This window comes from Antedon mediterranea, chromosome 4 (genome assembly GCF_964355755.1).
Source record: "Antedon mediterranea chromosome 4, ecAntMedi1.1, whole genome shotgun sequence".
Lineage (NCBI taxonomy): Eukaryota > Metazoa > Echinodermata > Crinoidea > Comatulida > Antedonidae > Antedon > Antedon mediterranea.
Window position 1 is genome coordinate 34372737 of NC_092673.1, and position 12356 is coordinate 34385092.

At 31.8% G+C, this 12356-nt stretch overlaps 1 protein-coding gene across 3 annotated transcripts in view; it reads left to right on the forward strand.

The window, feature by feature from the left end:
* The window catches only part of LOC140047398 (delta-1-pyrroline-5-carboxylate synthase-like), a 38598-nt gene that overhangs the window by 23658 nt on the left and 2584 nt on the right, over positions 1-12356 (forward strand). For all 3 annotated transcript variants that reach the window (XM_072092412.1, XM_072092411.1, XM_072092413.1), the window contains one exon: positions 10902-10997. In XM_072092412.1, coding sequence (XP_071948513.1) covers positions 10902-10997 — 96 coding nt within the window. The remainder of the gene's footprint in view (positions 1-10901; positions 10998-12356) is intronic.

Here is a 12356-nt window from a genome sequence, read left to right on the forward strand (position 1 = left end):
ATCTTAAGCGATTTTCCTTTTAGTATGTCAATTGTTTATTAATCAATATTGATTTTTTTGTTGCAATAAAAAAAAATTTGTAGTCTTTCTCAAACAATTTTCCTTCATCATTCATCATCTTTTTTTAAAAATAAAAATTACTCTAAATTTGAGCATTATTCAACATCTTTTGTTGCAAGAAGTAAAACTTTCTATCTGTCTTTCTCAAGCGATTTTTGGTTAGTCATAAATTGTTTTTTGATAAAAATTACTGCAATTTTGCGTGGGCTTATACTATGTCAGTAAATGTTTAGCCATTAGCAATCTGAAATAGGTTGACAAAGCATCAGAAAAACTCAAGATAAATGATGAATCGGTAGTTGACCTTAATGAAGATTAACTGTAGAAAGAAGCCTAGACTTAAGTTTGACAATTACATGATTGTGGTAGGCATGATTGGGTGCTACTTTGTGCGTTTTATTGGCGTGCCTTCGAATCCCTGAAGTTATTTCGGTCAAATGAAACAGTTTTTTTTTCGCTTAAAACCCAAAACGACAGACAAATTTTGACAATAATAGGAGGTTTAACAAAAGGTTAAGAAAACAAACAAATAAATCTGAGTAATACAAGTCTTATACTGACAAAAAGAAAAAAAAAAAAAGAAGAAAATGATTTCGCTTATAAAATAACAAAATAGGCTGGGGCGGATCCAGAGGGGGGTCCACGGGGTCCGGACACCCCCCCCCCCTAAATTTTAAGGGTGCCCTTTTTTTAGAGGTTCAATATTTTATTCGTGTGACATATTTGTGTGTATATTAGTATGCACAGAGTAGGCTACACTAACCCCAAAAATAAAAACAGAAATTTATCACAAAGAGCGCGATGTTAAGTTACGGCGGCCGATCAAAGAGCATTTAGAGGTGGTGACGCGTGATGATCTCTACTTAAACTTCTAAAAATAGATCGTTTCACATACTACAGAGGGCGCATGTAAACTTTTTACGATTCAACTCCGCGTACGTTACCATGCGCGCTATGTCATTGACGCGATCATTTGTCCATTGGTAAACACATTTTTATGTATTATTATTCTGAAAATAATTGAACTGTAAACATAATTCTTTTGAGTATTTGTTTTTTTACATATCATTCCATCAGATCAACTATTTTTTATTTCCATTACATCCAACCAAACATGTAAAAAATGTAGTTAAAATATCGTACTATCTAGCGCGTACGACCATACGGGGTAGATTGTTTACTCAAAAATCATCGAACGGTCCATACACTATTCAACCTTATTTTTGTAGTTGAGCCTCTCATGACCTGGGATTTGTTTGTCTTCCTACGCCAAGATAATATAGTTCTACAAGCCATGTGCTTTTTTCTCTGAGAAATATTTATAAGTGCCAAAAAAATGATTTTTTTCTCGATATGAAGCCTTTATTATTCAAATCTTTTAAAGAAAAATCACACATACCATAAAGAAGGTTCATTTATTTCATTTTGGAAACAATATTTGTGAAAATTACGTGAGTCTCAACTACAAAACCACCATTTTGTGATATGATGTCATCGTAAGCCAATCAAAGCTGAGCTTTCCCGCGATCGGCAGAGCTCATGGTTGAATGATTTTGGATTCTGGCTATTTGATTGGTGGACGCGAATCACCCACAGCGGAATGTTTTCTCTCGCGCGTACCAAGAAGTCACGTGATCTCTCTGTACTGAACGGTACTACACAAATTTAGAGCAATGAATTTGTACGAATTCCGTTAAATAAACAACTCTATATATTTTATAAACATTTAATAACATATTTTTATTTCCAATGTTGATATATAAAAGAAATTACTATAAAACGTAATTATATGTAATTATTTTAGCGAAAAATGGCGCAATTTGTTTACAACGTTCGTGGCTAAAAACGATCATTTTCGGCAATGTTTTAGACCCTATATTTCGAAAACTACAAGTCAGATTTTCGTAATTCTTTCTTTATTGGAATATTGAAACAAAATACCAACAGATAATGTTTAAATTGGTTGAAAAATAACAACTTTTAATTTTGCATCGTTATCCCTGCTAATAAAGTGTCATTTCCGGCGAACAAGAAAGGTGCCATTTATCATGGATTTTGCGTGCGAGAGTGCCATTTCCGGCCATCTAAGTGTGTCCTGTAACAAAATTCGCTTCGCCACAACCCCCACCATGGGGGGGCTGTGGCTCTAATACTCAATATCTGATGTGCCCTTTTTATCGGCGGACCCCCCCCCCCCCTCTCAAAAATGTCTGGATCCGCCCCAGATAGGTCAATATCTTTAGAAGTGATAATGTCTTCTGTTTCTTTTAATAGTTTTGAATAATTCATCGGAAATATTTACAACAGTATGATAAAGTATTAGAATTGTTACTTTATTCTTTTTCGGAAACAGTTATAATAGCTGAATTTTATGTATGTTTCTAGAGACCTTTCAGAGTAAGATTAAAATAGTATTATTGATGATGTTCTATTATTGTCATAAACCTTTAGAAGCCCTGGAAAATTTTACCTTTTAAGATTATAGGTTTTAGTTTTTACATTTACAAAATGGCGGGCTTTGCAATAGGCTATTTTATTAACGGCAATCATTTCCAATCTAGAAATCTCTTCTGTTTGTTTAATGGTACCCAAAAAAAAAAAAATTAATGTTTTGTTTGATGTAACATTTACAAAACAGGAATGTGGATTTAGCAATATGGGTTTATAAGCAATCGTTTCATATCAAGCGATCTCTGATCTATCTAAAAAAAAAACTTTAGTCATCAGAAACAATACTTTCAATTGGCAAAAATATTCCCTGCTGTTTTCTAGTCCATGTCGATCATGGTTTGCACAACACTGTCTGCCGTAAGTCTGAGGAAGACCTACTCACAATTGAGGATAAATATTACCAAATAAATAAATATAAGTTTTATTTGTAAATAATTTTACATACTATATTTATAACGGACTTGATGAAACAGGGATTAAGTTGTTCTTTTTAATATTTATTATTGTTATATATGAAATGAAGTGTTATCAATGTAGATATCAACTCTGTGAGTTAAAAACTTTTTCTGTTAGAAAGTTGGACACAAATGTCAGGCGTAATAAAGTACATGCGTTAGAAATTGTAAAAATTAACAATACAATGTCCATTTGGAGAGTAGGAATGTATCGGTTTTGTAAACGTTGCATATTACATAAATCCTACCGGTATTAACAGATCGTACAAAAACTACTTCAACTAAATCTGCCTTAATAGTAAACATTAATAATCAATCAATCATTTTGTCCGTCAATCAGGCTTGTTTCAAAGTCCCATTTCTATGAGAAATTTTGAGCAGATTTAAACATCATTTAGATGTCTATCTTATTACGTATGTAATTCGAGGCAGCTTATGCTTGAATCTTCAGTCGAATTTGAAACGATAAAATAAATTGATGCTTATAAGAAGATAAAATAACAGAGTTACTTTTATAATCTAGTGCTTGTCTCAGTCAAGATGAGACATAGATATCAAGGAAGTCAACTACGATGAGAAACAGCATTTTACAGAGTTCTGTCAATCACAAAAGTAATGTGACAGACAATTAGGCTGATAAATTTGCACAATCTACAAACTGTAAATTTTTTTAAAGTTAATTCCATATCTGAGTTTTTCTTTGTTAATTAGGACACCCGGCCAGATAGCTTTACCATCTAAAGGTGTCTTATTAAATCTTAGGGTGCTGTTAAATCCCAGGGTGCTGTTAAATCCCAGGGTGCTGTTAAATCCCAGGGTGCTGTTAAATCCCAGGGTGCTGTTAAATCCCAGGGTGCTGGTAAATCCCAGGGTGCTGTTAAATCCCAGGGTGCTGGTAAATCCCAGGGTGCTGTTAAATCCCAGGGTGCTGTTAAATCCCAGTGTGCTAGTGAACAGGGTGGTGTTGAATACTAAGATAATGATGTATTGTTTAAATGGTCAATATGAAAATACAAATAGGATTATTTCTGAGTAGATAATTGTATTGAAATGTTTACTTTTTGTTCTTGTGACAAACTCATGAAACAGCATTTTATATAAAGACTTAATGCGATTAAAAAGTGACATATTCTTTTTTAATGTTACATTTTTCAAATCTAACAGCATTACAATGACACTTGCAAGGTTAAAAGTAATCCATGTTTTTTAGTTATAGTGAAAGAATTCCCAAGGTACATTTAAGTCCTATAAATAATGAAAAAAACAAAATAAAGCCATGTGTGTATTTGATATTAAGCATTAAAAAACTTTAAAATGAAAATAAACATCTTATGTAGTCAAAAACACAGAGCTGAGACATTTTGTATAGAAAGTTGCCTTAAAAGTTGTACTGAGAGAACAGAAACACATGTACAGTAGTGGAAAACCATCTGTAGAGCTGCAGTGAGAGTGAACTGAGACAATTGTCGTGGAAAACCACCCTTAAAGCTGTAGTGAGAGTGAACTGAGACAAATGTAGTGGAAAACCACCCTTAAAGATGTAGTAAGAGAGAACTGAGACAATTGTAGTGGAAAACCACCCTTAAAGCTGTAGTGAGAGTGAACTGAGACAATTGTCGTGGAAAACCACCCTTAAAGCTGTAGTGAGAGTGAACTGAGACAAATGTAGTGGAAAACCACCCTTAAAGATGTAGTAAGAGAGAACTGAGACAATTGTAGTGGAAAACCACCCTTAAAGATGTAGTGAGAGTGAACTGAGACAATTGTAGTGGAAAACCACCCTTAAAGATGTAGTAAGAGAGAACTGAGACAATTGTAGTGGAAAACCAACCTTAAAGCTGTAGTGAGAGTGAACTGAGACAATTGTAGTGGAAAACCACCCTTAAAGATGTAGTAAGAGAGAACTGAGACAATTGTAGTGGAAAACCACCCTTAAAGCTGTAGTGAGAGTGAACTGAGACAATTGTCGTGGAAAACCACCCTTAAAGCTGTAGTGAGAGTGAACTGAGACAAATGTAGTGGAAAACCACCCTTAAAGATGTAGTAAGAGAGAACTGAGACAATTGTAGTGGAAAACCACCCTTAAAGATGTAGTGAGAGTGAACTGAGACAATTGTAGTGGAAAACCACCCTTAAAGATGTAGTAAGAGAGAACTGAGACAATTGTAGTGGAAAACCAACCTTAAAGCTGTAGTGAGAGTGAACTGAGACAATTGTAGTGGAAAACCACCCTTAAAGATGTAGTAAGAGAGAACTGAGACAATTGTAGTGGAAAACCACCCTTAAAGCTGTAGTGAAAGTGAACTGATACAACTGTAGTGGAAAACCATCCTTAAAGCTGTAGTGAGAGAGAACTGAGACAATTGTAGTGGAAAACCAACCTTAAAGCTGTAGTGAGAGTGAACTGAGACAATTGTAGTGGAAAACCACCCTTAAAGATGTAGTAAGAGAGAACTGAGACAATATTTGTGGAAAACAACCCTTAATAAAGCTGTAGTGAAAGTGAACTGATACAACTGTAGTGGAAAACCATCCTTAAAGCTGTAGTGAGAGAGAACTGAGACAATTGTAGTGGAAAACCAACCTTAAAGCTGTAGCGAGAGAGAACTGAGACAATTGTAGTGGAAAACCACCCTTAAAGCTGTATTGAAGAGACATAGCTAGGAAAGTCATCATCAAACTGTAGGAAACTAACTGTGGTTGCTAGTAGTAAAGGTTTATATTAACTGCATAGATTAACTGCAGAGATTAACTGCAGAGATTATTTAAGAGAAATAAATACATGTATGGTTAATACTGAATTCTGGCATCTTATTATGTAAATATACCGGTATTTTAACTACTCTAAACACTTACTTTTAATTGTCACAAATGTACTTATATGTATATAATATATTCATCAATAAGAATTTAAATAAACGTGAGAAGAACTCACACAAGACAAAAAAAGAAATAAATACAAAACCAGATTGAAGAAAAACTAAAACACTGCAGATTTTCTGGCTTCATTTACTATCTCAATAAAAACTTTGACTCATCTGGTTTATTTTTCTTTTGAATTAGTAGTTTGAAAAAAACGTATTGAAGTACGTAGTTATACGTCACCCTGGGGAATCATCATAGGTTTATCCATTAGACGCCATCAATGAAAACGGTTAACATTCTTACATCGTTTCTTTCATTTCCACCGACTTTTACAACAATCGCAAAATGCTGGGACATTTTTAATAACCATTGTGATCAGTGTTTAAATACATTTCATAATTTAACGAGGAATTTTGTTGAATGAAAAAATATTTAATGGTTATCCCCACGGAGAAGGTAATTTATCTGTACAACTATGATTAAAGTCATAAACTATCCGTGTCTGTTTATTATAATTGTAAATCAGAAACATGCTGGTGTATGCAATGAAGAAATTCTATTACGAATTTAAATATTTCAAAAGCTAAAGCTCTAACATATTGAAACAGAATTAATATAGGTGATGATATTCTTTAGGTTTATTTCTCTTTTCTAAAATGCAAATATTAATTAAACTGCAATTTTTTACTAGCCAGTCTGTTCACCTTAAATTGCTGGTATGTGGGTAGATTTGGTAGTTTTTTTTTGTTATAGATTTACGAATTAGTTTCCTTTAGTTTTCCATAAGCGCCCATAATCTTTGAACATTTGCAAAAAAGAACTTTTCTTTTTTTCTTCTACTTAATTATTAATAAGTAACATAAAAAACAGTCCGGGCAAATAACAGTACTAAAAAAAAATTCTCAATACGACAATTAAAATTCTTGAAATATAGTTAATCTAAAAGAAATATTGAAACAATTGTTGGTAGTTTTGCATAATTTTTACTGTTCTTATTGTGCGCACATGTAGACTATGGAAAAGCAATCATGGTTTGTATTTGTCATCAAGACACATATTAGACCGACATGGTAAAATGGACTATTGCGTGTAGTTCTAAATGTTGTCACTACATAATTGACCCAATGTAATTGTTATCAACTGTAGATGATCAGACATTGTGTTTCAATCTTGTGTCAATGATTAAAGTTTAAAGCCTTCTTTCCACTAGTCCGATTTATTCATTCAAATTCAATGTTTTCACAGAGAAAAACAAATTGTTTTTATTATCCACTATACAAGCAAATATCTTCCATATTTATTTCAATTATGTGTCTGCTAACCTAATAAGTAACTGGTGATACCCATTTGCACAACTTAACAAAATTGTGGAGTTTCTGGTTATGACGCCCCGGTGTGTAAGAGTTTGTTAGGTGTTTGTTAGGTGTTTGTTAGGTGTTTGTTAGGTGTTTTGAAAGGAGCACTAAATGCAGTGTGATAACTCATTTTCTGGCGCAAAATGTTTCACTCCGCAAAAAGTAGAAATTTTTCTAAAGCTCTGTCTACACGATCAATCTTTATGTGTCAAAAAAAAATGGACATGATAATATCATATCACTACCATATTTAAGCATAGCACCACCAATGAGCACATCACATTTTTTTTACACATAAAGTTTGATAGTGTAGACATGGCTTTAGGCTATAAATGCAACTAACTAAAACAATTTGCAGCAGAACAGGATTTGGAAGTAAAATGTGAATTTTAATACGCATGTGCATAAGCTGAAACTTTCGATTTTGTACAAATAAATTTGCTTACTTTAGTAGAAAGCTGTGTCTTGTCATCATTATGTCCTCAAGGGCCTCCTTTGTGAGATGAGTTTACTAATACATTTAATACTGTTTCAATTATATTGCTATAAAGTTTCTTTTAAGTTTTTTCTGTAACCTATCATTCAAAGGTAGAGTAAAAAGCTTTCGTTTTTATTAAGTGAATTAAGTCTGTGAAGTGCCTGCAAACTCTGCTATGCAAATGATATAATAATACTTATTTAGTGCACATAAGGATCAGGCTCTGAATTTCAAGTGTTTAATGAGAAAGAAAAAACCTCTCAGGGACTAAAATATTATTTATAATAATATTATTTTTAAAGTTGTAAGCCATCCTGTGGCATTTATGTAAACACAGATGATGTTGGATGGTACTAAAGAGATGTTTTAAGAAATTGTTATTTTAGCAATACTACTAGTACTAACTTCAGTTAAAGAGGGGCGGGGGGAGGGTTGGGGGGAGAAGAGGTACGAAATTTATTTATAGGTTTATAATTAATTCATTCATTTCGGAATCTCTGGTCCATAGAAAGTAAAAATTACATATAAATGAAATAAAATAAACAAGACAAATTACTACTACTCATCTCAGGATGGCATTCCACCTAAAGAGCATCTTCGTCTTAACTAAGATGTTGCTTATAATCGTTGAGACTAAAACATTTTCGCTTGCATGCCTCATATTCTTAGTACTTTACTATATTTTCCCCATGGCAATTGTACCTAAGCATTCTGCCTAAGGATATAAGCCATACGCTCTGTTTATAATATCAAACTTTATGTGACAAAAAAATGTGATGTGCCCATATATGGATATGATGATGTCATTTCACTACCATATTTGTGCATTTTACTATCACATTTGTTTATCAAACTTGTAGTTTGATAGTGTAGACAGAGCTTTAGAATAGTCAAGTGCTATATAAATCAAATGATTGATTAATTGATTTGAAAGCATTGCTTATAAGACGTTTAGATAATTTATTTTGTTAATATTTCATTTGGGAATTTTGCGTTCATTGCATCAAACATTTTTCATTCCATTATTGATAGAAACATCACAGCTCTCGTTTTGTTATCTATTTTAATATAATGAACGTGTGGACAAACAATCTTTGTTATTGATTAGGGGAAATTAATAGTTTATGTATAATACAATTTTTTTTTCACAACACTATGTGTTATTAGATATAATAACAACAGTAGTTAGCCAATTTTAACCGATAACTAGAGAAATTATTATTAAATTTTCATGACAAAATCCTTGAAATATCTTAATTATATTTGACATTCAATTTTATTAGAAAATGGGGATAAATACTACAGAAGTACATAAACATTACACAAATTATGATATGGCTTTAAATTAAGGAAACCCCTGTTAAAACAAATGCACCAATTAATGAATACACACCACAAAAAAGCCTGCCTTAATCCGATTTTCCACTAGGCGAATTTGTTCGCGCGAATCGAAGGCGTCAGCTAATATGCATGCGTAGAGAAGGATTTGGAAGACGTAAACATGAATACACATGCGTACAAGCTGGCGCGTTCGATTCGCGCGAACAAATTCGCCTAGTGGAAAATCGGCTTTATGGATTTTCCTTGACTGTTTGTGGGTCAAAACACAATGTGGTCAGTATTCACGATGGGCCAAGAACATCAATCTTAAAATCTAGTACTTTACTAATATATATAATAATACAGAATATAGGTAATATATTTTTTGTCGTTGTATAATACTCCATTACATTATAATATATATAATATATGGTTTATGAGAATTAAACTTTTTTTAATGATGTATTGTCCCTCAAAAACATGAAAAATGAGGATTAATTCAATGAGACTTTGAATAGATTATTTTGTAGTTTTGATAAAGTTAATCACTTCCGTAGAAAAAAACTTATAAAATGACAAAATAAATGGTTAAATTCAACCGAAAATCTATTGGCTGGCAGCCAATTTTACAGTTTTATCAGGTAAATAAATAATTTTTTTTTCAATCAAATTTTATTACTATTACTATTATGTGACATTAAAATGGCATATGCAACAACAAAAATTTAAATAATTATTTTTTCAGGGGAACAATACATTTTTAAGAATGTTAGAGAGAATAGGTTTCTTGTCAATGTGCTTTTGAATAAGTTCTCAAAGTGCGAAATGTTGAATTCCAGATAATCATCTCCCACTTAAATATTAAAATTTTGTTAATAAGAGACTCTTTTTATTGTAAACATGACGAGTGTGTTGTCAATGAACTTTCTCGGAATTCAGTGTTTAATTAAAAACAAGCAGTTATTCCGGAGATAACTGAATCTTGTTTACTACATATTGAGTTTGTTCAACAACAGTCTGTCTTATCAAATTAATTTTAAATGAATTGCATTATATATGAAGAAATGTTTTTTTCTTTTTAAAGAATTTTAATACTTTACTTTATCCGACTTAAGTACTTTCATATTAGATATTATTGTCAGATGTATTTAACTATGAACTAACTGTACAACCTCGACATGACAAGTTAAGTTCAGTGACTGTATTTCACGACAGGCTTCGTGTAATACTTTGTCATCAGTAATTGTTCACGATCATTACAAGTTAAAGATCATAGTGAGTGTTGCTGTATATATCTGCCTTGATCCACATAGATTATAGGAATGTTATTTTAGTCCATCCTGCGATTTCACACCATATAATATTTTTAAAAGTTTTTAAAAATCAAGATCAAAGGAAGTATAAATAATGAATGATTATGAGTGCAATGGCACAAATATTAAATGAGATAAAAGATGAAAGGTTCTATTTTCCGTTAAAATACAATATATTAATTATTATACAAAATAATTAATGTTTAATAGCTGGATGGTAAGAATATTGAATTGATTTGAAAAATAGAGCAGTCAATTTTTCATCAAATGAAATATTCTCGCCATTTAATGAATACAAAATTCATTATTTGTTTTATAACACACCTACTTTTATTCAGTTTTGCCATTGTATTGAAATGCTAGGCCGGGAAGCTAGGCAATTAAAAAAGGCTGTGCTCCAATTTTAGATGCAGAGCAGAACAATTATAGGCGGCGCACACAACAAGTTGGTTTCTGAATTAAATTAATCAATCAAATGTATTTAATACAGTACGGTAATAAATGCACTATAAACATATACTATTTCTAGTTAATTAATGTAAATATTTGTCTACTTTATTAATATATTATTTAACTATTAATAATATTCTTTTTTGTTTATCAGAGGAGTCTGCAAATAGCTTTTTGAAATCAGTCGACAGTGCCAGTGTTTTTCACAACTGCAGTACCAGATTTGCAGATGGTTATCGATTTGGACTTGGTAAATATCTTTCTTTGAATAATCCATATGTCAACATATATAAGCTAATTGTTAAATTGAAATGGATTGATTGAAAGGGTAAAAGATTAAAGAAATTTGTCAAATTTCAAATAAATTACCTACAATTTTTGTTGTAAATAGTACAATCTATTTGTTGCTTTCTCCTAAAGGCAGACGTAACTATCAGAGCAAAACATGTAGCGTACATTAATTCATTACATAACTCAGGGGCATCACATAGTTAGTTAACATAGTTTATTTACTATAGCATTAATAATGTAAAAGTACTACATATATTTTAATGTATAGCTTATCTTTACAAAATAACCCTCAGATAAATATTTCATGTTGATTATGCTGACCATTAAGATGACCCCAGATAAATCTTGAAATATCCCCACATAGGATGTAGTTTAAATTGACCCCAATAAATATCCCCCCACATAAAATGCAACTTTAGGTGACCCCAATCAAATAAGTCTCTACATTGAATGCTGTTTAAGATATGACCCCCAATAAGGCAGCACTAATGTAGAATACAGTTCAAAGTTCAACTACAAATTAATTATAAGTGATAATACAAATCTGTAAACATTAACTGCTGTCAGTGAGCGTGAACTACAATCTTAAATGCTGCCATACCTTATGCTTTCAAAGCAACCTTCTTCTATGCTGGTAAGTCCATAATTAAACTTTAAGAATCCTACATATAATATAATAATATGTGTGTGTGTTTCAACATGAATTTATAAAAGGCTACATTTACTATTGCGCAAATATACAGTAGTCCAACCTTTTCTTTTGGACACCGCTATTCACAGGGTCATTATCCAGTGAAACGAACAAGGAGAAATATATGTTCAACACTATGACCAACCTCAATTGAGGGGCACCTCTATTCATGGACGCTTTATTGGGCCCAAAGGGGTTCCCTATTGATAGGAGTTCTACTTTTGATGATCAGATACCTAATTGATATAATATTCACTTTAGTTACCTGTTAAATCCTTACAATTACATAATATAATCCTTAATATTTGAAGCATCTATTAAATCAACCAATTCATTTGGGTTTTTATATACTTTTATATTGGTAGCATAGTGATCTATATAGACAACAGAATAAACTACAAAAGTCATACAAATGTTGCACAAAACAGATCAAATTAACATGTTTAAATTTATAATATTATAATGATATTTTATTGGAAATATAAAAATCGCAAAGAATATCAAATATAGCAGCCTGTGGCTGAATTACAAATTGTGTTTTTCTAAATGACATTGAAGTGAGTAATTAGGATTTATTGTTAAAAACAAAATGACAACTCAAATGCAATAAGAAATTGAAGAAAAAGA